This window comes from Miscanthus floridulus, chromosome 13 (assembly GCF_019320115.1).
Source record: "Miscanthus floridulus cultivar M001 chromosome 13, ASM1932011v1, whole genome shotgun sequence".
In the NCBI taxonomy this organism is placed as follows: domain Eukaryota; kingdom Viridiplantae; phylum Streptophyta; class Magnoliopsida; order Poales; family Poaceae; genus Miscanthus; species Miscanthus floridulus.
Genome location: NC_089592.1, coordinates 87857322 through 87884319, shown reverse-complemented (window position 1 = coordinate 87884319; position 26998 = coordinate 87857322). Strand labels below are relative to the sequence as shown.

The following is a 26998-nucleotide window of genomic DNA, read 5'->3' as shown; positions in this document are numbered from 1 at the left end:
ATGATGTAAAAATAAATGAACTCTGGAGAAAAATCAGCAATGGTGATGAAACGGCATATGCAGTTCGGCGATCAGTTGGCGTGAAGATATATTTATATTTAATATAAACCGCCCGAACAGTTAGTGTGTAGCTGAGTCTCTAGCCCTAGCTAGCCCGTTAACCATAACACGGAGCGCAGAGCTCGTGCACGTGTAGGAGGAACAGGCGTGACCAAGGAGCCACTGCCGACCACCCATAATGTAGAGCGCGGAGCCCGTGTAGGGAGGAGCCAGAGACAGGGCTATCTCTAGAGGCGTCCGAGCATCAACATGACTGTTCGAGGGTTCGAAAAATCGTTTGAAGAGCAAATATGGAGAAAACAGCCCGGAGAAACATTATGGCGATATACGGAGATTAGAGAATATTTAGAAAAATATTAAAGCATGACTTAGCTTTGGACGGAGTGTCTGGTCGGTGGCGTATGGCGTTATCTGGTCGACGATGCGGGCAGCTCGCTTAGCGGCTCGCTTGACTGCTCGGATGGCTCGCTTGGCGGCTCGATGCAGTCGGACGGCTTGTTGCATGGCGGTGTATATCAGATCCGAATCGTAGTTGGTAGGAGCAGCTCTGTGCATGTATATGCACGTACATGAGAACATGCAAATCCTTGTTTGCATGGCTGATGCATATTGCCTTCTTTGGTGATTGCTTGGAGCCTCTTGCGTGTATGCAGAAACTTCATCATCAAGGCCTTTTCCGATCCATAGCCTAGCCCCTTCCTTAGCCGCACGCTATGGCGATGTGAGGACCCAGGATTGAGTCTGATCTTGCATACTAGTCAGAGCTGGGCTCTCTGCCTAGTCATGGTGCTTGCCGATGACGTTGTCGATGATTTGACCGAGTGCTTCATGAACAGGACGAGGCGATCGCACCGGGCCTTGGCGCTCTGCGTACCGAAGCACGCGAGAAGCTGAATCATCACAGACGATGACGATGAGGAAATTCCCATACAGAATCGAAGGTCGATCCCCGAGAACTTAATGTTGATCTTGAGGTACGCCATCTGGCTCACCAGAGGATTAGGTGCACACCCCTACCTGGCGCGCCAACTGTCGATAGAATATTGTCGGCAGTCCACCGAGGGGTATCCCGCTATGGTAGATTTGTCGGTGGGGGTGTGCATAATCAGGAACCGGATGGTGACACAAGGCGTAGAGACAGCGATTTAGACAGGTTTGGGCCGTCTGATCGACGTAATACCCTACGTCCTATGTCTTTGGTGTATTGCATTGAGATGTATGTATCGTTGTGTAGATGTATGTATCCTGTCCGCCAGGGGACCCCTGCCTCTCCTTATATACTCTGGAGGGGCAGGGTTACAAGGAAAGTAGCCTATTTGGTACTATACAATATCTTGTGGTGCACACCGAGCAGCGCCATGCACGCCTTGATCTTGTAGGCTAGGCCACCTCTGATGGTGTGGCCCATGTCTTGTCTTGTGGATACCGAGAGCCATACCCCCACAATAATGTTCCTATTGAAGCATCTCAGGGCTGGCCTCAAATTGATGTTCCTGAAGAGACTTATTCTATGCCCATTGTACTGCTTGATAAGGAAGGAGGATACAGTTCTGAAACCACTTCTCTTGAAGGGCCTTTTTGTTTGGTCAGTCCAAAGATGGAAAATGATCTTTTGCACACAATCAAAAAGAGTGGAAAATCAAGAAAAAGATGCAGTCTTTTGGATAGATGTGACAATGAAAGCTCCAAAACTCTTGAACAGCAAAGCTCAGGATGTCATGTACTGTCTGCTCCAATCAATGAATCTGCTCTGCAGCTTTATCACCTTGCTGATACTACTGAGGCGCATGATGTCTTTGTCTGGAATAGATATAGCTGCAAAGCCAGAAGCTCTGAGTGCTACTTCATCTAAGAGGGCAAGTGTATCGCACACTTTAGAAAGGAATAGTATAATGTTATCAGGCAAAAATGCAGATCATGTGCAACATGAATTGTCTGAAATCAACCATCATGTCAAACAAAACACTCTTGAAAGACCAAGGTTTCAAACCTTTGAAGCATCAAATTCTATGGCCAGGCCACCGCTCGAAAATGGTTCATTGCACTCAACTAAATCTAATTTTCTAGAAGGGCTTGACTGTGTATCCTGTCCAGTTCCCGAAAATGGTGCAATTGATATTGTTGATAATATTTCTGCTAAAGTATCTCAGGCTGGCCTCCAACTGTTGTCCCTGAAGAAACTTATTCTATCCCCATTGTACTGCTTGATAAGGAAGTGGGACACAGTTCTGAAACCACCTCTCATGAAAGGCATTTTTGTTTGGTGAGTCCAAAGATTGAAAAGGATCTCTTGCACACAATCGAACAGACTAGAAAATTAAGAAAAAGAAGCAGTCTTTTAGATAGATGTGACAATGGAAGCTCCAGAACTATTGTACAACAAAGCTCAGGATGTCATGTGCTGTCTGCTCCAATCAATGAATCTGCTCTGTAGCTTTCTCACCTGGCTGATACTACTGAGGTGCATGATGTCTGTGTCTAGAATAACATAGATATAGCTGCAAGGCTAGAAGCTCTGAGTGCTGCTTCATCTAAGAGGGCAAGAGTATCACACATTTTAGAAAGGAATAGTGTAATGTCATCGGACAAAAGTGTGCCAATGCTAGAATGCCAGAGCTTCAGCATCCCTGTTCCATCTGACAGCTCGACCATTACTGAGAGGGCACTTCAGGGATCCTGTGAGTCTAAAAAGCTTGTTAACTTTTGTTCTAGCCTTTTTGTAAAGTATAAGATAAAACCTCTAGACAGTATGTATCAGTCACTACCATCTAGGTTCGAGAATCTCATGAATCGATCCCTTTCCTATTCCGTAGACACTTTTTTTGCGTATCATTGTATTAATAGAAGAAAAAGAGAGTCATATATAGACCCGAACCCCACACACCCACCCACCACTACATAGACACTGGATCACCGGTTAAGAAAGACAAAAGGATGACCCTACAATAGTCCATTAGACTGATCCTCCAACAGATAGCAGGGAAATTCCCTTGGCTTCTGCTAGGCTCCACTAATGAGCCTCTTCCCTAGCCAGAGCCAGAGCCAAGTTAACATTTGGGGTTGCCCCATTAAAAACACAATCATTTCTATGCCGCCAGATGCTCTAGGCTCCCAAAATGACTAGGGAATTCAGACCCAACCTATACTCTCCACTAGCAGCACTATCAACTTTTCTCCACCAATTATCAAAGGATTGGTCAGAAGGTTGAGGAGCAAGTGCTGCAAAACCAAAGTGCGACAGGAGAGAGAACCAAAAGTCTCTTGAGAATACATAGCCCACAAGAAGATGTTGAATGTCCTCCTCCTCTTGATCACATAGAAGGCACTGATCTGGATGAGGGAGCCCCCTCTTTGCCAATCTGTCCACTGTCCAACATCTATTATGAGCGTCAAGCCACATGAAAAATTTGCATTGGGGGGGGGGGATTTCCAGATTCTCTCATAAGGTTCAAAGAAGATTGCACCCTAAAAAAGTGTATCATAGCACTCTTTGCTGTATATTTTCCTAAAGTAGATAGCCTCCAGATGTGCGTATCAGGAATTTCCTCATTTAGCTCCACACCATTCAGGATATCCCAAAGGTCAAGATACTGAATCAAGGGAGTTGAACCGATCTCACCCTGTATGTCCTCTATCCATTTTTCCCCAGTTAGTGCTTCCAACACAGTACGTCTACTAGATCCTCTTTTAGGAACCATGCATATACCAGAGGTGCGATGTCCTGGATTCTTTTGCCATCTAACCATTTGTCCTCCCAAAAGAGTGTATTTCATCCATTTCCAACTTCAGTTATTACAGCCACAGAGATGAGGCCAGCTACTTCTCTACTGACTTGGATAGGTAGATTTGCCCATGGTTTATTGGGCTCACTCCGCTTGAGCCAGGTCCATTGTGTTTTTAAGGCGATACTCAAAGCATTTAGATCAGTAATCCCAAGACCACCTAATTCTCGGGACCGGCACACTTTAGGCCAGGCAATGAGACAGTGACCACCCTTTGCCTCTTTTTGGCCTCTCCACAGCTGTTGCCATGGCCACATAAATCAGGATTCCTGTGAGAACATACTGCACTTGAATAACTCTACTAGCTCGGGTCATCAAATCAGCCTTCCAGCCAGGAAATTGATCTGAAATTCTGTCAATGATGGGTTGTACCTTCTCCTTAGTCAGCTTCTTGATGGTCAGGGGCAGACCCAAATATTTACAAGGGAAATCTAGCATCTCATAGGGCAACAGATTCTGAATGAGGGCTAGATTTTCCTCAGCACAATGGATTGGTAGCACATTACTTTTTTGAACAATTGTCCTAAGGCCAGATGCTTCACCAAATAAATCTAGTAGCTGTAAAGACAAATTGATATCTGCTGCATTTGGCTAAAGGAAAATGGCTACATCGTCAGCATATAAGGAGATTCTGTGCTGGATAGGCCTACTGGTTAAAGGCTGTAGCAGCCCAACTTAAGAAGCCCTTGTGAACATCTGATTTAACACATCCATAACAAGAATAAAGAGCATAGGAGATAGCGGATCTCCCTGTCTCAGTCCCCTTATGTACAAAATACCTTCTCTTGGGATGCCATTCAAGAGAACTTGGGTGGACGAAGATGATAAGAGGCCACAAAACATGTCACACCAGCGAGAACCAAAACCCAATTTTCTAAGCACCTCCAAAAGGAAGGCCCAAGACACTAAGTCAAAAGCTTTGGTAATGTCAAGCTTCAGGAGAATTCTAGGCTGCTTTTGAGAGTGTAGGAATTTAACTGTCTGCTGGACCATCATGAAATTATCTTGAATGAACCTTTTTTTGATGAAAGCACTTTGATTGGAGGACACCATCTCATCCAGCCGACCTGCAAGCCTATTAGCCAGGATTTTGGTCACAAGTTTGGCGAAGCTGTGAACCAAGCTAATTGGCCTATAATCCTTGACTTGAATAGCATGAGTCTTTTTTGGAATCAGAGTAATGTATGCAGAATTCAGTTTCTAGAGGTTTCTAAAATTTCTAGTCCAAAGAAAATGAACTGATGCCATCACATCATTCTTGATAACTGTCTAGCAACTTTTATAAAATATGCCAGTGAACTCATCTGGTCCAGGAGCCTTATCTAGTGCCATCTCCTTTATGGTGTTCCACACTTCTTCTAAAATAGGCAAATCCAAAGCTTCAAGATCAAAGCCGGGGCTGCCAAGGGTGTCTAGATTGATAGTTCTCCCTCTAGCGCACTCAGTCCCGATGAGACTGTCATAAAAATCTAGAGCAGCGGCTGCCTTATCCACATGCATTGTGATAACCTGATCTCCAACATGCAATTTGGGGATGAAATTCTTCTTTTTTCTATATCTTGCATGTTGATGAAAAAGCCTTGTGTTGGCATCCCCATCCTTTAGCCAATTTATCCTGGACCTGAGTCTTGATATTATTCTCAGCAGGGAAGATAGCGCCAGTGAATGCTTCTTGAGATTATTACATAGCCATAATTCATTAGGTTGAAGAGGCCTGCTTTCTTGAGCAATATCAACTTGGTGGACGATTTCTTTTGCCAGAAGCAATTGGGACTTGAAGTGACCAAATTTCTTCTGACTCCAGCTCTGTAACCCTCTAGCAGTTGCCTTGAGTTTCAAAGCAAGGGTATCAAGTGGACAGGTTCTAGGCTATACAGTGTCTCAAGCATCCTTCACTACTTCTAGAAAACCATCCAGAGAAGGCCAGAGAGCTTTGAAATTTTTTCTTGCAGCCAATGATATCCTACAGCCCAAGGATCAGGGGACCGTGGTCAGAGTCATTAGAAGCAGCACACTGCAAGAGACAACCTAGAAACTGATCTTCCTAATCCAGTGTATAGAACATTCTGTCCAACCAAACAAGAGTAGGGGAAGCATTAGTGAACGAGCTGGTCCATGTATATTTACGACCGTGAAGAGGAATTTCAGAGACCCCCAAATCATTTATCCATCTTTTGAACCTTCCCATCATTGCTCTATTAAGATTGGAATTGTTTTTGTCCTCCTCCTTATAAATAAGATTGAAGTCCCCGACTACCAACCATGGCCCAGAGCACTGAACTCTGACATCCCTCAGTTCTTGAAGAAATTGGATCTTGTCTTGATCTTGTTGGGGGCCATATACATAGGTCAACCACCACGCACTACCATCACACGGGCAGAATTGAACCGAGACACTATGAGCATCCACCCTGGTAGCTCCAACAGTGCCCAGTTGAATCCACCAAGCCACCAAAATTCCACCACTGGCTCCATCAAAAGGAAGGTAAATGAAATTATTATCAAATTCACTTCCTAACATGGACAGGACTAGATGCCTGGAAACCGTACTCATTTTAGTTTCTTGTAGGCAAACAACATCAATCTTAGAGGCATCCACCATGACTCTAACAGCATCCTGTCTCGCTACTGAGTTCAAACCTCATACATTCCAATTTAGGGTGTGTGCTGGATCCATAATGATACTGAAGAACAAAAGCAACCTGGAGCAATCAGACAATACACTCTACCAAGTCAGCAGCGAAAACTGCCTCAGGGAGTGCCCATCCGAAAAGAGCAGCTAGGGCCTTAGTGTGAGAAGTTGGCATAGGCTGCTTAAAGTGTTGCGCATAATCATCCAGGGCTTGCTGGCTAATGCGTTCCCTCTCTTCATCGACATTCATATCCAGTGCACGTATGACTTGTTTCTTCAGATGTGAGGGGCATACCTTCGATGTTGTCACGGGGAAGCCTGCAATCCGATGACTTCGTCGGGGCTCCTTGCTAGGTGGCTCCAGCTTCTTCTTCCGTCATTTATTGACATGAGGAATTGGCATGATACCCCCTGGAATTTTTGTCAGAGCCTTGACGAACTCTATTGCCAGACTGGGAGGCATACTCGGGGAAGGTTGGACAACAACAGTTGAATCTGCCTCCCTCTCTCTTCTACGAGGGTGGCGACACGAGTAGACCTGTAAGGTCTGCTGCAAAGCCACAGCCGCCGGTCGGGCCATAGATGAGGAGTTCAAGGGGGAAGGAGCGACAGTGGCTGGGAGTGGCAAGTTCAAGGAGGAAGTAGCAGTAGTGGTGGGGTGTGGTGATTTCGAGGAGGAGGGAGCTGCAGTGGAAGTTTGTGCCGAGCTAGCTAGCCATGGTCGTAGGGAGGAGCAATCAGAGGACGGCGACCGCTGGGAGGGAGATGAAGTCTCGGCCAGAGGCACAGAGACAACATGAGGCTCAACTAGCATATCTGGGCCAGCAGAGGTGGGGGCGTTAGACTCAACCACCACATGGGCCTTGTTCAGTCCATCTAGGGAGGAGAGGGGAGGTGGCCTAGATGCCTCCAACTAAGGTCCCTGGAGAGATCATCAGCCCAAGGCCCATCAAATTCTCCTCGTTTAGCAGGACGCATTGAAGGCCCACAGGAGAGTTCTAGAGGGATCTCAATTCATGGCCTGACATCAATCTACCCGACATCAGTATCTCTTTTGCCTTCCACCACCATATCAGCGACAACGCTCTCCTTAAACACATCTACACGCATGCAGGAGCCCTCGAGCAATAGCCCCCCGATAACGGCATCGTCCGTAGTCACGGTCTCCTTGGTTCTAGTTCGGTCTGCATTGGAACCACACGAAGCGACATCACGTCGTGAGACCTCAGCAGACATGGCCGACCGATCATCAATGTCGAGCACGGCAGTTGAGGTGGGATTGAAAGCATCTAGCCCCTAGTTGGGTTTCAGTGATTAATGACAATATGTGATTACTGTGACTAACGTGTGTTTTGCAGAGGCAATCAAGTTAGGTTACGGTAATGGAGATCGATTGGGCTATCATGATGGTTATGCCCATACGATGGAAATCGTTTCAGTTTTCAAAGGATGGACAACAAGGTTAAGGATGGACTAGTTCTAAGTGTCGATTGGAGTTAGAGTGACACTTTGAGTAGTTTAGGACTTTGTTTTTCCTTTGGCCATACTATTAAGGGGGTTACGGATGGGTAGCTTGACCTAGGTGAGTCTAGTGGGTTAGGTGTGGTGCACACTTGCTAAAACTAGCGCTAGGTAGCTCCAAAATAGCCCTTAGATCCAATGGAGCAAACTTCATTCATGTACGTTTGAAAGTTAGAAGTGAATGGGGGGTCAAATACTGACCGGACGCTGGCTCCGGTGTGACCGGACATTGGCTTAGGGTCCGGTCAGTTCATTTGACAAAGGTGTTTTTGTCTGGTGCGATCGGACGCTGAGAGGTCAAGTGACCAGACACTAAGGACCAGCGTCCGGTCGACTCCTGTAAGGTTCTAGAGAGGGAAAATTTCGACCGAACGCGTCCGGTCAGTGCTAACCGGACACTGACTAGCGTCCGGTCACACTGTAAACACTGGAGTTCGGGTGAACTGACCGGCATGTCCGGTCAACATGACCGGAGCGTTCGGTCACCCCGTAGAGGCACATAACGGTTCATTTTTCAGCCCATATTATAAATACTTCCTCCACTCATGTGTGGGGGTACTTTTGCTCATTCCAATAGCTGAGAAACACCTTTGAGAGTACCAAGAAGAGCAAGGTCCTTGTGAGGTGATTGAGATTTGAGAATCCCAAAGAGAGCCCTCATTAGTGAGATCAAGAGTAGCAAAGTGTGCATCCACCCTTCTCATTAGGCTTGTCGTGGTCAAGTGAGAGTTTGTGCTTGTTACTCTTGGTGATCGCCATCGCCTAGATGGCTTGGTGGTGATTGGAGAGCTTGGTGATCATCTAGCGGAGCTTGTGGATGACCCAACTCAAGTTGTGTGCGGTTGTGGGTGATTCACCGCGATGGAGTGTCGAAGAATCAACCCGTAGAGAGCACTTGATCCTTGCGCGGATCAAGGGGAAGCTACACCCTTGCATGGGTGCTCCAACAAGGACTAGTGGGGAGTGGCGACTCTTTGATACCTCGGCAAAACATCGCCGTGTTCCTCCTTCTCTCTTTTTACTTTGAGCATTTACTTTAAGCAATTCAATTCTTGTCATTTACATTCCTCGAATTGCCATGCTAGAGTAGGATTAGAACTTAGGGTGCTAAACTTTTATGTGTTAGATCAATAGAAACACTTTCTAGGCACAAGGGGTTAATTGGGCTAACCGTAGAGTTTAATTATTGCAAAGAAATTTAGAATTAGCCCAATTCACCCCCCTCTTGGGCATCTTGATCCTTTTAATTGGTATTAGAGCCTCATGCTCATGTATTTAGGCTTAACCACCTAGAGCAAGATGTCTTATGGGTATGGACCTCCTCCTATCTTTGAGGGAGATGATTTTCCTTGTTGGAAAATTCGCATGGAGGCGTATCTAGAAGCTCTAGATGTTGGTATTCTTAGAGCCGTCTCACAAGACTTCCCAAAACCTCGGGATGCTACTCACCTACAAGGCATTGAGGTGAATTACGGGAAGTGGAATGCAAATGCTCGAAACGCCATCTTTAGAGGCCTTTGCAAAGATGTGTTCAATCAGGTGAGGAACCACAAAGATGCCTTTACACTATGGTCGGATGTTTGTGCGCTCCATGACGGAACTAAGAGTGAGCGTGAGGAACGCTATCATCTTGTCATGAAAAAGCTCAACTCTTTTGAAATGCTTCCTAAAGAATGTGCTAATGAGATGTATTCACGTTTGAATGTTCTTGTAGTGGAAGTCAATGGGCTTGGACTCACTCAAATGCAACCATCTGATGTTGTAAGAAAGATCTTGAGTGTCCTCCTCATTGATAAATATGGGCATATTGTGACCGTGCTTCATCAAGGTGATCTTTCCACCGCTACACCAACACAAATCTTGGGAAAGATAAATGCTCATGAGATGTACATGCACATCATGCCACAAGATGGCTCATCCTCTATCAAGAAGAAAGATAAGGACTTAGCATTCAAAGCTAGCCAAGAGAAGGGTAAATCAAGACTTAAGTATGAGAGCTCAAGTGATGATGAAGTTGATGATGAAAGTCGTGCTCTCATGGTGAAAAAGACCGCCAAGATGCGAAAGAAGCTCAACAAGAGTGGCATCAAGTTTGATGGCAAGAAGAAGAAGTTCTTCACTAGCTCTAGTAGGAAGCCAATCTTCGAGATGGATTGCTTCAATTGTGGAGAACTTGGTCATCTAGCACACCAATGCGCTAAGCCCAAGAAAGACAAGTTCAAGAACAAATACAAGGGCAAGAAAGATGACTCAAGTAATGAAGAAGAAGAAGAGAAGAAGAAGAAGAAGCCATATAAGAAGAGAGATGGCAAGAAGAAGAATAAGCCATATAAGAAGAGAGATGGCAAGAAGAAGGACTTCCATAAGAAGAAGAAGAGTGGAAAGGCATACATTGTCGGTGATTGGCTCACAGACATTGATTCATCTAGTGCCTCATTCGATGATGATAGTGACAACGAGAAGGTGGCCACAATTGTTATCGACTCTTCATCATCTTCACCGCCACCACCGCCATCATCCTCTACACACCTATGCCTTATGGCCAAGGGTGACTGCAAGGTATCTAATAATGATGATAGTAGTGATGATGATAGTGATAGTGATGATGATGAATATGAATCACCTTCTTATGATGATCTTGCTAGATTGCTAAAACAATACACTAAGATCATTATAAAAACTAGAGCTAAAAATGAAAAGCTAGAAGCTAAAAATGATTCTCTTTTAGCCAAATGTGATATAGCGGAAAAGGCTAGTGTTGAGCTTAAAGAAGCAAATGATGCTATATCATCCAAACTCAAGGAGCTCAAATCTTCTAAGAAAGAGCTTAAAGAAAAACATGATAAACTTGAGAGGACACATAATGAGCTCATCACTAGCCACAACAAGCTAAGAGAAGAATATACTACTCTTAAGGTTAATCATGATAATCTTGTTATTGCTCAAGAATTCTTATCCAATGAGCCACATGATGCTACTAACGATGTTGTTAAGATTGATATAGCTACATCATGTGATGACTTGATTATTGAGAGCATTGAGCAAAGTTCTAGTAGCAAGGGCAAGCAAGTGGTTGAAGCCGATGATTATGATGAGTTTGTCAAGCTCAAGAATGACAATGAAAAGCTCAAAAAAGATCTTGAAGAACTCAAAACCACCAAGTCTATTGTGCTAGAAACTATTGTTCATGATGATGGTTTGATCCTTAAGAATGAGAAGCTCAAAGATGAGAACAAGAAGCTCAAGGAAGAGAAAAACAATGATGCTCTCAAGGAAGAAAACAAGAAGCTCAAGTTGGAGAAAGAGCATCTTAAGATTGGATTGAGGAAGTTTACTAGAGGCATCTCAAGTTGGAGAAAGAGCATCTTCAAAGTGAGCTACTAATGAACACCATCATGAAGATGGATAGAAGTGGCATTGGGTACTTGGCAAACCAAGAAAAGAAGGCTCAAGCTCAACAACAACATAAGTCCAAGCCAAAGCCAACGAGATGTTTTGAGTGTGGACAAGAAGGCCACTTTGCTTATGAGTGCCAAACTCCACCACCACAACCCTTGCCCAAGCATGCTAGACCTTTTGCCTTCAATGCTCACTACATGCTTAGAAAGGATTCTAGTGGAAAGATGAAAGTGATGTTCTTAGGACCTCCCAACAAGAATAGGCCTAAAAAAATTTAGGTTGCAAAGTCACTTGTTGAGAAGGTGAAGGGCCCTCAACAAGTTTGGGTTCCTAAAGCTTGATCTCTTGTGTGTAGGTGAACTACAAGATCGGTGGAAGTCATTGGGTTATTGATAGTGGTTACACACAACATATGACCGGTGATCCTCATATGTTCACCTCACTAGATAAAGAAGTAGATGGACAAGAAAGAATCACATTTGGAGATAACTCAAAGGGCAAGGTCAAAGGATTGAGCAAAGTGGCTATATCAAATGATCATTCCATCTCCAATGTGCTATTTGTTGCTTCATTGAGTTTTAACTTGCTATCCGTTGGATAATTATATGATCTTGGCTTCCAATGCTTGTTTACCGAGAAGGAGGTTGTTGTATCCAAGAAGGATGATGATCATGTGATATTCAAAGGATTTAGATACAACAACCTATATCTAGTGGACTTCACCTCCAAAGATGCAAACTTGAAGACATGCCTATTCACCAAAACAACACTTGGGTGGCTATGGCATAGAAGACTTGCTCATGTTGGGATGAGCTCACTCAAGAAGCTAATGAAGAATGATTTGGTGAGAGGATTGAAGGATGTAAAGTTTGAGAAGGATAAGCTTTGTAGTGCATGTTAAGCCGACAAGCAAGTTGCAAATACTCATCCAACCCAAGGCTTTCATGTCAACCACAAGAGTACAAGAACTCCTTCACATGGACTTATTTGGGCCAACAACATACAAGAGTTTGGGAGAAAATCTTTATTGTCTTGTGATTGTTGATGACTATTAAAGATATACATGAGTATTCTTCCTTCATGACAAATCCGAAGTTGCATCTTATTTTAAGAAGTTTGCCAAGAGAGCACATAATGAGTTTGAAGTGAAGCTCAAGAAGATAAGAAGTGACAATAGGAAGTAATTTGACAACACAAACATAGAAGCCTATTGTGATGAAGTTGGGATCAAGCATGAGGTCTCCGCAACATATACTCCTCAACAAAATGGTGTAGTTGAGAGGAAGAACCGGACATTGATCACTCTTGCAAGAATAATGCTTGATGAGTACAACACCCCTGAAGCTCTATGGGCGAAAGCTATCAACACCGCATGCTATGCATCAAACCACCTATTCCTTCAAAAGTTCCTTGGCAAGACACCTTATGAGTTGCTCAATGGGAAGAAGCCAGACGTCTCCTTTCTTTAGGGTGTTTGGTTGTAAATGCTACATCTACAAGAAGCAGCAACACCTAGGGAAGTTTCAAAGATGTGATACTGGTTTTCTTGTTGGTTACTCATTAAAGTCCAAAGCATATAGAGTATTTAATCATGCCATCGGCTTGGTTGAAGAAACATATGATGTGAAATTTGATGAATCTAACGGCTCCCAAGGAGCACATGAGAATCTTGATGATATAGGTGATGAACCATTGAGGGAGGCTATGAAGTACATTCCGATTGGAGACATCAAGCCTAAAGATGATGAAGATGATGTACAAGTGATTGATCCACCTTCTTCATCAAGTGTGCCACAAGATGGTGAAAAAGATGGGAGAGTAGAAAATGAAGATACTCATGTCTTCCATAATCAAATGGTGGTACAAGCACAAGATGTTGATGCTCCACAACCTCCTCCTCAAGTGGTCAATAGAAGAAATACACCTCTACTACAAGATCATCCATAAGATCTCATCATAGGGAGTCCATCAAAGGGTGTAATGACTCGCTCACAAAAACTTGCTTCATTTATTGCTCATCACTCTTTTATCTCTTGCTTTGAGCCTACTAAGGTAGAAGAAGCTCTTCAAAATCCGGATTGAATAAATGCAATGCATGAAGAGTTGAACAACTTCACCCGCAATGAAGTTTGGACTCTTAAAGAGCGGCCAAAAGGTGCAAGAGTCATTGAAACAAAGTGGGTGTTCTGAAACAAGCAAGATGATCAAGGCGTTGTTGTGAGGAACAAGGCAAGACTAGTGGCAAAGGGGTTCTCTCAAGTTGAAGGTTTGGATTTTGGAGAGACCTTTGCACCAGTTGCAAGATTAGAAGCCATCTGTATCCTCCTTGCATATGCATCACATCATGAAATGAAACTTTATCAAATGGATGTGAAAAGTGCATTTTTAAATAGCTTTATTAATGAACTAGTATATGTTGATCAACCTCCTGGGTTTGAAGACCCTAGATATCCTAATCATGTTTATAGGTTGTCCAAGGCATTATATGGGCTTAAGCAAGCCCTAAGAGCTTGGTATGAGCGCCTTCGGGACTTCCTCATTGAGAAGGGTTTCACCATTGGGAAAGTCGATACTACACTATTCACCAAGAAGCTTGATGAGCATATCTTCATTTGTCAAGTGAATGTTGATGATATCATCTTTGGATCATCAAATGAAGAATCTTGCAAAGAGTTTGGTGAATTGACGTCGAAGGAGTTCGAGATGTCAATGATTGGAGAGCTTACATTCTTCCTTGGTTTTCAAGTCAAGCAAATGAAAGAAGGGATTTTCATCTCCCAAGAGAAATATACTAATAATCTTTTCAAGAGATTCAAGATGGATGAATGTAAGCCAATCAAGACACCAATGCCAACTAATGGACATCTCGACCTAGATGAGAGAGGTAACACGGTTGATCAAACTCTCTACCGCTCTATGATTGGTAGCTTGCTATATTTAACCGCATCTAGGCCCGACATCATGTTTAGTGTGTGTATGTATGCTAGATTTCAAGCTAATCCTAAGGAAACTCATTTAATTGCCGTAAAAAGAATCCTTAGGTATCTTAAGCACACACCAAGCATTGGTCTTTGGTATCCCAAAGGAGCAATATTTTAGTTAGTTGGCTATTCCTATTTGGATTATGTCGGTTGCAAAGTTGATAGAAAAAGAACATCCGGAGGGTGCCATTTGCTTGGTAGATCTCTTGTGTCTTGGTCCTCCAAGAAGCAAAATAGTGTGGCCTTATCCACCGCTGAAGCGGAATACATTGCTACGGGTGCTTGTTGTGCACAAATACTTTACATGAAACAAACTTTGCTAGACTATGTTGTAGTTCTAGATAAAGTACCTCTTTTATGCGACAATGAAAGTACGGTAAAACTTGCAAATAATCCGGTTCAACACTCTCGCACCAAGCACATAGATATCCGCCATCACTTTCTTAGAGATCATGTTGCTAAAAATGATATTTCTTTAGAAGGTGTAAGGACCGAGGATCAATTGGCGGATATCTTCACTAAACAGCTAGATGAGGCAACATTTAGTAGATTGCGGAATGAGCTCAATGTGCTTGATTTTAGTAACTTCACTAAAAAATGAGCTTGTGTTGTCCCTTGCATTGCATTGTAATATACAACATGTTTAATGTTTTGTAATGCATATAGGGCTTATCTAACATGGTTAAGATAACCGCCGAAAAGCGTGTGAAGAAGCTTAACCTTGGATCAAACTTGACAAACAACTAGATTTACTTACAAGAATTGCATTGTATATGCATGAATGTTGTTTTGTCATTTGTCTTCAAATTGCCCTCTTATTGCCTATTTTCTTAAAAAGAATTATAGCCTAAGACAAAATATTTTTGAAAATTTTGAGGGTTTGAGAGAGGTCACTCACATCAGTCCCAATTGATGTTTATTTGGATCTTATTCAAGTTGGGACTTGATTGGGAACATATAGCATGAAGAACTTTGAAGATTTGCTAGAAAAAGAGTGACCGGATACTGCACCGGACTCTAGAGTCCAGCGTCCGGTCAGTTCACAGGAGGTGAACTCACTGCGAAGGATTGACCGGACTCTGCATGCGTCTAGTCGGTGTCCACCGGACGCGTCCGATCGCGATTCCAGGAAATTTGGACCTCTCTGGAATCGACCGAACGCTGGGTGTCAGCGTCCGATCGCTGCCACCGGAGCGTCCGGTCAATAGGATTCGTGCGGCATACGAACTCTTTTCCTCTTTCCTTATCTAACTCCCATGGGGGACCCTCAAATAATTGCGAGCCACCATGCATCCTTGACCTATTCCGCCATCATCGCCGCCTCCACAACCACACCGAGCCACCGTACCAGGTGAGCCCACGCTGCCGTGCTGTTTGCTGCACCTCCGTGCCACCACCGAGCTGCAACGCCCGCACGCCACCGTGCCGTCGTAGTCGCGCCTGTGCGCCGCTTTCGCCTGCTCCTGTGCCCGAGCGCCGCCGTTCCCGCTGCACAGCAACGCCCTGCGCCACCATGCCCTAGTGCCTTCGAGCCCTCTCAGCAGTAGCACCACTTCACCAGCGCCATGCCCTAGGGTTTGCCTCTGCTCCATGCACTTGAGCTGCATTGCTCACTGCCCACACCGCCAGCTCCATCCAGTGCCAAGTGGCGTCATTGGAACCCTAACCCTAGCCGATTTGGTGGTTCCCCATGTGTCGCTTCTCTTCTCTTCGGATCGCCGGTTCGTCAGGTAGCGAGCCCTCGGTTCCAATTTCGTACCTAATTGCTTGCTTTCTTAGGGTTTCGTATCTCTAGATGAATAATTAAAATTTTTTATATATCCTATCTATTCTATCATGCAGCGAGTTGGTTCCATTGAGGTCATATTTGCAGTTGTCAGTCAACTCGGGGCCAAGCTCGCGAGTATGTATCGAGGCCAAGCCTCGGAAGTGACAGTTGGCAGTTGTTTCTTGTCAGTGGCAGTTGTTCTCTTCAGATCCTTTAGATGGCTCGTGTGAAGAACGCCGGAGGTGGTCCAGGTGATGAGGATCCGAGGTGTCCGCCTCGCTTGCCTATAGATCCAAAAGGCAAGGTGACAAAGAAGATGGCAACAAAGAAGCACAAGTATCCAGATGCAGAGACAGCTAGAGTAGCCGTAGTTGCAGAGGCTGCAGAGTGTGCCGAGAGAGGAGGTGCTCGTAGTGGAGTCCAGATCGCAGATCAGCTTTCACTAGAAGCGAGGGCTATACTTGAGCAGGTTGAGTGCCTTCATGGTGGTTCAGCTAGGACTCTCATGATTGGAGGATGGCGTGTTGCCATTGATGAGGGTCAGCCTCAGGGGGAGTGACAACAGCAGGCACCGTCAGCAGAGCAGACTTAGGAGGGATGGCAGGCTAAGAAGATAGAGCAGGCACCTCAGCCACAACTTCGCCGCTCTGGTCATACCCGTGCTCTAGTCACGCCGAGGGCAGATACATAGCGGAGGGGTTCTCATCCACCGCCTAGGCCACAGGGTCCACCTCCAATGACACATCTAGATCTGAGGGCCGCCACAGCCAAGCAGGTGCAGCAGTTCAGGTTTGTGGAGTTTGAGCAGTGGTTCCCCCCGAGGAGGGATGACAGAGCTTCAGAGGACTTCTACACACCACTACAGGAGGATTTCTACAATGCATATCTTAACAGTGGAGCTATATTCAGACCTCAGAGGGTGTGCAACATTAAGTCTATAGTTGCAGCAGCTAGAGAGCACATTCGCCCCTACCTTGCATATCTGCCAGGGCTGACAGACTTGATTGGATGGATAAGATTATATGTTCCATCTTGGGTCTGTCAGTTCTATGCTACACTATGGATTGACCCACAACACAGATACATTCACTTTGCATTCAGAGGTAGAGATTATAGGCTAACAAGCACTAGGGTTAGGGAGATACTCAGGCTTTAGGAGTAGCCCATCAGGTTACATGATGTTTGCTATGGATAGATAGCGCCTCCCAGACGCCCTCATGGCGGTATGGTGCCTCCCACAGATTTGGTTCGCCACTACTTCAAGGAGCCTTTTGGCGAGGGGTCAAGCAGGACTCCCAGTGATCTCACTCCTACAGCTAGAGTGCTGGATGCCATTATGAGGAGGACCTTGATTCCGAGGATGGGGTATCGTGAGGGCTTGATTCGCTTACGGCTATGGCTTCTCAACTCTCTGATGCAGCAGACAGTGTTTGACATTTGGGATCTCCTTCTATTAGAGATGAAGGATACTATTGTTGAGGGGTTCAGAGGTCATCGACAGTTGCCCTATGCCCATTGGGTCACATTTCTTATTCATAGGGCAGTTACAGTGAGGCCGCCTGAGATGCTAGCAGAGTACAGTGGTGCTACTACAGAGTTCCCTATATACAACCTAACTCAGATGATCTGCCATAGTACACCACAGGCACCTAGTCAGTCATGCTGTCGTCTAGATGTACCAGAGACTGTAGCCCAGCAGGATGCTATTACCAGGGGGTATTGTAGCTACTGAGGAGGAGCAGCTTGCTCAGCAGGAGGGGATGGTCGAGAGCGACCCCAGTGACAGCTCAGACGAGGACTACTGGGACATTCCTCAAATGCCTGCACGTCGACATGATCATGAGGTCGGTAGCTCCAGTTCAGCTCCACCTGCACCGCAGACAGACCCTGCTCTCCTTGCTATACTTGAGTGGATGAGGCTGGATCAGACACGCCAGGCTCAGGAGACTGCTGCCACTTTTGCACAGTTCCAGACTCGGTAGGACGAGTTTCAGAGACAGCAGCTGGCTATTCAGCAGCAAACACAGGCTCTACAGCAGCAGCAGCAGGCCATGCATCAGTAGCAGATCCTCATGCAGCAGTAGCTACTTGGATTTATGCAGTATTTTGTGATAGCTATTGGGGCTCCACCACCACAGCCTTCGCCCCAGCTTGGTCAGACTACCACTACTTCTATGACTCCAGCGTTACAACCTAGTGGACTTTAGAGTTAAGGACAGCCACCAGCACAGTTTGCTTCACCTATAGAGCAGGTGTCCTAGTGGTTTGCTTCGCCCGTGATAGCCCCGCAGTTCACACCTCTCTAGACAGGCTTTACACTAGCTCAGACTTCTTCGCTGCTAGTGCCAGAGACTACAGTGTCCAGGAGCCTTGGTGCATCCTTTAGTGAGTTGATAGGGAAGCCTACTCCTCCATATTTACATGTCCCAGGTCCTTCTATCGTTGCACCTATTTCTGGGACTACAGAGACGCTCCCTTCATCAGTGGCATCATCAAAGCCAGCTGCTCTAGTTATACCTGCACAGTCTACAGCAGCTCCTATTGTTGATCCGACCCAGACCACTTCAGCGTTACTTCTAGCTACAGAGGGTCAGATAGCCCAGAGCTCTGGTTCAGATGATGATGGCACTCAGTTCTAGCTTGCTCCTCGCACCTCAGCGCCCGACTCATCCGCTGTAGCCCGACCGACCGACCCTTAGGTTTTGGTGTTTGATGCCAAAGGGGGAGAGGGATAGAGTATGTTAGACTTAGGGGGAGCGACATATCTAGGGGGCGCTTAGTTTATCTATTAGCTTATCTATTACATTTAGAGTTTTTATGTGTGGTACACTATTGTGCATTTGTCGTGTGTTTACCTTTATGCATTAAACTACATTTATGTGATAGTGATATCTACGTGATCGTGATATATGACATGTGTGCTCTCTACTTTAAATTATTTATATGTCATATCACATGTGCTATGCTCATTTGCTTTGCTTCCGCGTTTTACTCCGATGCAAATGAGCTTTATTACTAGTACTCATGCTTATTTCATATCTTTTGAGTACATCATGTTGGCTTGGATCATATAAGCTTGCCTAACACTTTTGTTCTTATTGCCAAAAGCTTATATGAACCAAGCATGTTAAAAACCTCATCTCTTTCACATACTCGAGGTGGTATTATCATCAATCACCAAAAAGGGGGAGATTGAAAGCATCTAGGCCCCTAGTTGGGTTTCGATGATTAATGACAATATATGATTACTGTGACTAATGTGTGTTTTGCAGAGACAATCAAGTTAGGTCACGGTAATGGAGATCGATTGGGCTATCATGATGGTCATGCCCCTACGATGGAAATCGTTTTGGTTTTCAAAGGATGGACGACAAGGTTAAGGATGGACTAGTTCTAAGTGTCGATTGGAGTTAGAGTGACACTTAGAGTAGTTTAGGACTTTGTTTTTCCTTTGGCCGTACTATTAAGGGGGTTACTGACGGGTAGCTTGACCTAGGTGAGTCTAGTGGGTTAGGTGTGGTGCACACTTGCTAAAACTAGTGCTAGGTAGCTCCAAAATAGCCCTTAGATCCAATGGAGCAAACTTCATTCACGTACGTTCGAAAGTTGGAAGTGAATGGAGAGTCAAATACTGACCGAACGCTGGCTCTGGTGTGACCGGACGCTGGCTAAGGGCCCGGTCATTTCATTTGACCAAGGTGTTTTCGTCTGGTGTGACCGGACGCTGAGAGGTCAAGTGACCGGACGCTGAGGGCCAGTGTCCGGTCAACTCCAGAAAGGTTCCAGAGAGGGAAAATCTCTACCGGACGCGTCCGGTCACACTGTAAACACTGGAGTTCGGGGTTAACTGACCGACGCGTCCGGTCAACATGACCGGAGCATCCGGTCACCCCGCAGAGGCACATAACAGTTCGTTTTTTAGCCCATGTTATAAATACTTTTCCACTCGTGTGTGGAGGTACTTTTGCTCATTCCAACAGCTGAGAAACACCTTTGAGAGTGCCAAGAAGAGCAAGGTCCTAGTGAGGTGATTGAGATTTGAGAATCCTAAAGAGAGCCCTCATTAGTGAGATCAAGAGTAGCAAAGTGTGCATCCACCCTTCTCATTAGACTTGTCGTGGTCAAGTGAGAGTTTGTGCTTGTAACTCTTGGTGATCGCCATCACCTAGATGACTTGGTGGTGATTGGAGAGCTTGGTGATCATCCGGCGGAGCTTGTGGATGACGCAACTCAAGTTGTGAGTGGTTGTGGGTGATTCACCGCGACGGAGTGTCGAAGAATCAACCCATAGAGAGCACTTGATCCTTGCGCGGATCAAGGGGGAGCTACACCCTTGCGCGGGTGCTCCAACGAGGACTAGTGGGGAGTGACGACTCTCCGATACCTCGGCAAAACATCGCCGCGTTCCTCCTTCTCTCTTTACTTTGAGCATTTACTTTGAGCAATTCAATTCTTGTCATTTACATTCCTAGAATTGCCATGCTAGAGTAGGATTGGAACTTAGGGTGCTAAACTTTTGTGTGTTAGATCAATAGAAACACTTTCTAGGCACAAGGGGTTAATTAGACTATCCGTAGAGTTTAATTATTGCAAAGAAATTTAGAATTAGCCCAATTCACCCCCCCTCTTGGGCATCTTGATCCTTTCAGGGATCCCTGACCGCCTCATGGACTCGAGAGCCCAACCTTTCGTGGACCGAGGCCCTGCCAACCTGGTTGAAGGACTTAGCTTCGCCCGGCGCCGCAGCCTGAGCCGGAGAAGACGAAGAAGAAGAATGAGTCCTACGACTTCGGTGATGATCACAATCTTCATCTTCATCTTCAGGGGGGGAGGGGGGATCATGGTATGCACCAGGCTCAACAAGGGGACAAACCGTGCCCTTGATGGGGTAGGTTAACGTCCGCACTCGGAACCACGTGCCAGAGGGGGCTCCACGATCTCCAGCGTCATCTCAGGGGGGAAGAGAGTGGGATCGGAGCACCAAGCCTTCACCATGAACACATCGCGTCGATCAGCATTGCCCAGGTGCAGTCCATTAATCCAGCAGAGCTCGTCCAAAAGAACTTCAGCGGTCGCCAAATTCCAAGCATGGGCAGGGATGCCCACGAGCTCAACTTCTACAGCCACGGGAAGGTTCGCTGCCGAGGCCTGGATAAACCTCGTTCATCGCATGACATGCAGCCGGGCAGAGGTGGTGACGATGGGGCGACCTCCATTGTAGACAATGCCAGCAAGTTCCACATTAGGCAAGATCAAGAGGAAACTGGATGGACCCCAGGGATGTAGGGTTAGTCGAGTTTCGTCGATCTCAAACCTAAGGGCGATCGTGGCAAGTATGAGCTCTAACCCGCCGTCCCCAGGACCTCCTAGCCAGGTGATGACCAGAGCGCAACGCAAGTTATGCTAGCAAATGTAGTTTGGATTTTGATGGTGCTTTTATGATGTCCAATGGTCAGACTTTTGGTTCATCAAATGTTTATAGTGTACAAGAGGATAGTGATGTTCCTTTGACCCTTTCATTTGAGAAGTATGACCTGGAAAAGCTCCCTACAACGATTGGATCTAGTTTGGATTATCTTGGCTCTATATCAGGATTTGGTTGCTCTAAAATTGATGAAGATAGCACCATTCTAGGGGGAAATGAGAACCAAGCGAAACCATCTCATTCTATTGGTAGAAATTATTCAAGGCAATGCTTCGATGGCAAAAGGCTGCTTGGGTATGCTACTAATATATATCAAAGCAAAGGAACAAGCAGCCTAGACTTGATAGCTGGGAAATCTTATATAAGGGAGCCTGATCAGAATGTGCATATCAGAGTTAATCAGGACATAAAGAACCCGAAGGAGGTTCGTGCTCTTTCGATTACAAATGCTGGAAAAATTACTTATTCGCTCCATGACAGATTAAGTAAGACAGAAACGTCATGTAGCAAAAGTGAAAGGAAAAGATGGGAAACAAATCTTAAGAAAGGTTTCAGGCCTCGGAATACAGTATCAAAACTGACATCAATTATACCACTTGCAAAACAAAATCAGCAGGCATCAAAATCATGTGGTAAGTCTAATCTGTTTACAACTATTTTTAGTTCGAAATTTAATTTAATGCAAGTGTTCTAATGTAGTCATGCATGATGCTATGATCATAATTCATATGCTTGATGCTGTACAGAATGCTTACATTCTTTTCCTGAATGGGCACATCAGACAATCCAATAAATGAAACTTTTCACTTGCAGCAAAAAGAGATGTTAGAGTGAGGGCACTTAAGGTGGCGGCAGCTGCAAAGCGTCGTGAAGACAAGAAGCAAACCGAGCGTGAAATGCACAAAGCAGCTGTGAAACTATAGCTTCAAAGATTAAAGCAAGAGAAAGAGCACAGACAAAAACAAGTGGAGCACGAGAAGAAAACAGGAGCAGACTTTATTACTACGAAGAGGCAGAGCGAAGGTGATGGAAAGAGGGAGAATGACAGAAAAAAGAAATGTGCTGAAGAGGCACCGAAACATCAAAAGCAGCTGGAGGAAATAATACATTCTACAAATACCGTGAAAGATGCCTGTCCAAAAGATACTGTTAGTAAATACTGAAACTAACATCGCTTTTCAAATTACTATATGAACTATCTTTTTAAGTCATTTTAATCATTTCAGGATGGCAAGGATCTTGTGGAGAATTTAGTTGAAAGGGTAGGAAATCAATTATTATCTGATGAAAGGATGGAATCTGTTCAGAGACTTTTAGCATCTGAAAGCAACAGTGTGAAGGCCATGTATGCAGATTGTAAATCAGCAGGTTCTGGGCTTCAGGTTCCGGAAAACTTGTCAGACAATGTGGATAAGGTATACTCTTTTAGTTGATTTATCTATATGAAATTTTAACAATCCTTAGGATCGAAGGTACCTTTTCGTTTTCTTCAAGGGCTATAAAGTCCCAGATTAATCCTGAAACAGGAAAGGAGAACTAGTGCTCTTCTCATTAATGAGGGAGTAAGAAAAGTGTTAACAGATATTTCATTATCTTTGAGAATCCTTGACTTATTTGGAGATGCTTCGGGGCTTAAGACCAATGTGCAGAAAAGCAATGTTCTGTCAATTCACTGCTCTGAAGAGAATATGAGCCTGGTACAGAACCTGCTGCCGTGTGAAGTGCTAGAGTTCCCATGCAGGTACCTTGGATTGCCTCTCTCAACAAGGAAGTTAACCAGGGGTCAATTCTAGCCCATTATTGACAGAATTGCGGATCAACTACCTGGTTGGAAAGCAGACTTGATGACTCGGGCTGGAAGGGTTGTGATGGTCCAACATGTCCTCACTGCTATGATGGTTTACTTGGCCATGGCAATGGACCTGCCCCTATTGACAAGATTAGAAGAGCCTTTATATGGCGCGGTCGTAAAGAAGCAAATGGTGGGCACTGTCTTATTGCTTGGCCTAAGGTGTGCCGTTCAAAGGAGCTTGGAGGATTGGGAATCTCTGATCTGAAAGCACTTGGAGTTGCACTGCGGGTAAGATGGCCTTGGCTTAGGAAAACTGAACCTCAAAAACCTTGGGCCAGTTTGCCTCTCTAGACTAGCAAAGAAGTTGAATGCCTCCTGATGATGGCTGTGGTCACTGAGGTGGGAGATGGGGCCAATACCTTATTCTGGAAGGATAACTGGCTGGATGGTAAAAGCATCCAGAGCCTTGCCCCCAGTTTATCTGCCTCTGTGTCAAGGAGAAGAGCAAACAGAAGATCTGTTAAAGATGCCCTGGACAATGATCTTTGGTTGGAGGATATTCAGGGAGAAATAACCATTGACGCGCTATGGGAATATCTGGAGTTGTGGGATATTATTAATGCGGTGGAACTTCAGCAAGGAATCCCTGATAAACACATCTGGAGACTATCCTCATCAGGACAGTACACAGCGCAATCGGCCTATGAGGCTCAATTTCAGGGGGCTATCCGTTTTGAACCATATGCACGTATTTGGAAAACTTGGGCACCTCCCAAATGTCAATTCTTTATGTGGCTGGTTGCCCACAATCGATGTTGGACTGCAGATAGGTTGGCTCGGAGAGGTCTCCCGCATCCTGCTAGATGCCCGCTTTGCGACCAAGAAGAAGAGAACATTCAGCACCTCCTCATTGGGTGTGTCTTCGCTAGGCAGTTCTGGTACTCCATCTTGCATTATGCAGGCCTCTCAGTCCTCGCCCCACAGCCATCTGATACAGCCCTGAATGACTGGTGGAGGAAAGTGGAGAATTGTGTGGACAGTGAGGTGCGCAAAGGACTGAACTCATTTATCATCCTGGGAGCCTGGACTATCTGGAGACACCGAAATGATTGTGTGTTCAATGGAGCTTCACCCAAGTTGGCTATAGCCCTGGTTTTGGCCAAGGAGGAGGCCCTTTTGTGGAGCTTGGCACGAGCCAAGGGTCTCCCCCCCGCCAGATATCAGAGGGGTGGGTTAGGCTTAGTTTTTGGACTCCTATAATGATCGCTAGATTCTAGAGGATGTGTGTGTGAGAGAGTCTATGTATGTTTCTTTCTTCTACTATTAATACAATGATACGCAGCTCTCCTGCGTGTTCGAGAAAAAAAAGAAAAAAAAGTGTTAACAAAATATTTTTTGGTAGGGCAAGATTGTTATGACATATAATTAACTTGGAAGCTGTGACGGACAGTGCATGCTACAATTATTACATTCTATTGTATTTTTTGCAAACTACTGGGAAGGTTCCCCTATGACAGGTTCTAGCTAGACCCGCCGGCAACCATTTTCTAATAATTTCAATTCAATTCTCTATAGTGCCTATTAGAATTATACAAAAAATACAACTGAAGTTTTAAATATAAGCATAGTTGTTACATTATCTAGTCATTCTCTTGCAAGGAGAACACATCATGACTGTACACATCAAAATATCACACACGAACAGCGCCATGAAGTTGTAGAGCGCCTCCCGGAACCGCGTCGCGAAGAACGCGGTGTTGTACGACGCGTTGAGGATAGCGTGGACGAACACGGACGGCTTCATCTCTCTGATGGCGCCGAGCACCGCGCCGATGGGGTCCGCGCTTGCCTTGCCGTCGTCAGTAGGCAGTAGCCATCGTGCCCTCGTCCGTCAGCGTCCTGAAATGGAACAGGCTGCTGACGGCGAGCACCTCGTCGGGATCGATGTCCAGGTCGCCCGCGCGGACCGCTTCCGATTTCGCCGCGATGCGGCGGAACCTGAACGGCACGCCGAGCTGGCGCGCGCAGGTGGTGAGCCGGCGCCCCGCCTCCTCGATGAGCCGCGCTGGACGGAACCCGGGCTGTGGGACGTCGATGCCGGTGAGCCGCACCTCCGGTGGCCCGCCCTCCCTGCGCGCGAGCCACCGGAGCCCATGGTCCAGACCGTAGTGCACGATGTGCAGCTTCTTCCCCCAGCGGCAGCTTTGTAGATGGACTTGTTGGAGAAGAGGATGTTCACCGGGAGTAAGCAGCACGTGGCCATGAAGAACTGCATCGCCTTGAGCTGGACACCCGATGAGGAGGAGGCACTTTTCGGCATTAACGACGACGACCGGTAGTGCAGGTTCCCCGTGCCGTTGAGCCGCACCTGCAGCCCCTCGGCGAAGCAGTGTGCCAGCCACTGCGTGGCATTCCCGCTCGGCGAAGAGTGGTGCCTAATCCGCTGCAGAAGATCGGCCGCTCTGCGGCGGTCGTTGTCGGCCACGGCGTCGGCGCAGCGGATGAGTATGGAGTGGAGGTCCACCGCCTGCTGCTGCTGATCCGGATCCTCCCTGGTGCCGGCCGGCCTCCCCGGCGGCGTCTTGGCCATGTCCATGGCAGCGCGCAGCTCCTGCATGTCGTCGGCGAGGATTGGTTCGTCGTCGCCGTTGAGCATCAGCTTGTCTAGCATCTCTCGTGCGGCGGCTTCCTCCGAGTCCTCGCCGTCAGCTGCCATTTGCTTGCTGCTCCTGCCCTCCACCTACTCGTCATCTCCATCAACGTCAAGCCTCTTCTTCCTGCCCCTGCAATCCGCCGTGTAGCCGCCGGCGCCGGGCAAGAATCTGTTGGCCTCTTCCATGCCTCTTAAGAACGCCATGCTCACCGCGTCCTTGAAGCAGCTGCTGCCCTCCGGTGGCGACAAGGTATTGGCCGGCTCCACCGCGCCCGTGGCCGCGCTATTCAAGGAGGGTAGATCCTGGGGGTCGTTGCCTTGGGCGCCGGCCTGCACGGCGGCGAGGGCGCTGGTGGAGGAGGTGTCGGAAAGGACCTGGGCGAAGAGCTGCGGGGTCTGGAGGAGCGCGGGATTGTGCTGTTGGTGTCGTCGCGTGTGCTTTTCCCAGAGGTCCTTTGCACTAACCCAAGCCTTTCCCTTTCCCTTTTGCAGGTGACTGACGATAAAAATAAAAGGCTGGCGGTTCTGTCTCTCGGCAGCATTTTGTTTTGCACAGGGACCTCCATGGCTCCATCAGCTCCCGCCCCAACCCGTGGTTCACGGTACCGTATCTATACTCTGCTGCTCATTTCACCGCTGTTACGGTACATGCATTCTGTTCTGCACAAACACTGCTGGCATGATGATACTGATATCAAGCACTACCTTGTTGGTTGGTCCATGCATGGGATTTGGATCCGGCCTGGTCAAAGATCAGTTGGACGGACGTACAGCTAGTTTAGTGGACACATTGGTACCTAGGATCCTGTTGTATCATTAGGCATTAGCACTAATTAATCGGTGGTGTTTGAAGGAAAAAATCCAGGTCCAGCGTGGACGCTGGAGGGGCATGTGGCTTCTGGATTAGAACACGTACTTGTAGGGCATCTCCCTCAGATGCCCTTGGGCCTCATCGAGGGGCTCCCCCATGTGGAATTTTTTTTTA

General features: G+C 46.2%; 1 protein-coding gene and 1 pseudogene across 1 annotated transcript; one reads left to right on the top strand and one right to left on the bottom strand.

Moving 5' to 3' along the window:
* The first annotated feature begins 1736 nt into the window (after positions 1 to 1736).
* On the top strand, positions 1737 to 24190 carry LOC136500258 (uncharacterized; annotated as a pseudogene).
* A 1029-nt stretch (positions 24191 to 25219) lies between these two features.
* LOC136500257 (scarecrow-like protein 9) lies at positions 25220 to 26076 on the bottom strand. Its single transcript, XM_066495616.1, has 2 exons — positions 25671 to 26076; positions 25220 to 25575 (listed from the first exon to the last, which is right to left on the bottom strand). Exons 1-2 carry the CDS (start codon positions 26074 to 26076, stop codon positions 25220 to 25222), a joined length of 762 nt encoding a protein of 253 aa, XP_066351713.1.
* Positions 26077 to 26998: the final 922 nt, after the last annotated feature.

What these genes read in the sequence shown, in the direction of transcription:
- LOC136500257 (XM_066495616.1), bottom strand. Translation starts at nt 26,076, where the DNA reads ATGGCAGCTGACGGCGAGGACTCGGAGGAAGCCGCCGCACGAGAGATG. An exon ending in GTCGTCGTTAATGCCGAAAA is followed by an intron (nt 25,576 to 25,670) that starts GTGCCTCCTCCT and finishes TTCTCCAACAAG; the next exon opens with TCCATCTACAAAGCTGCCGC.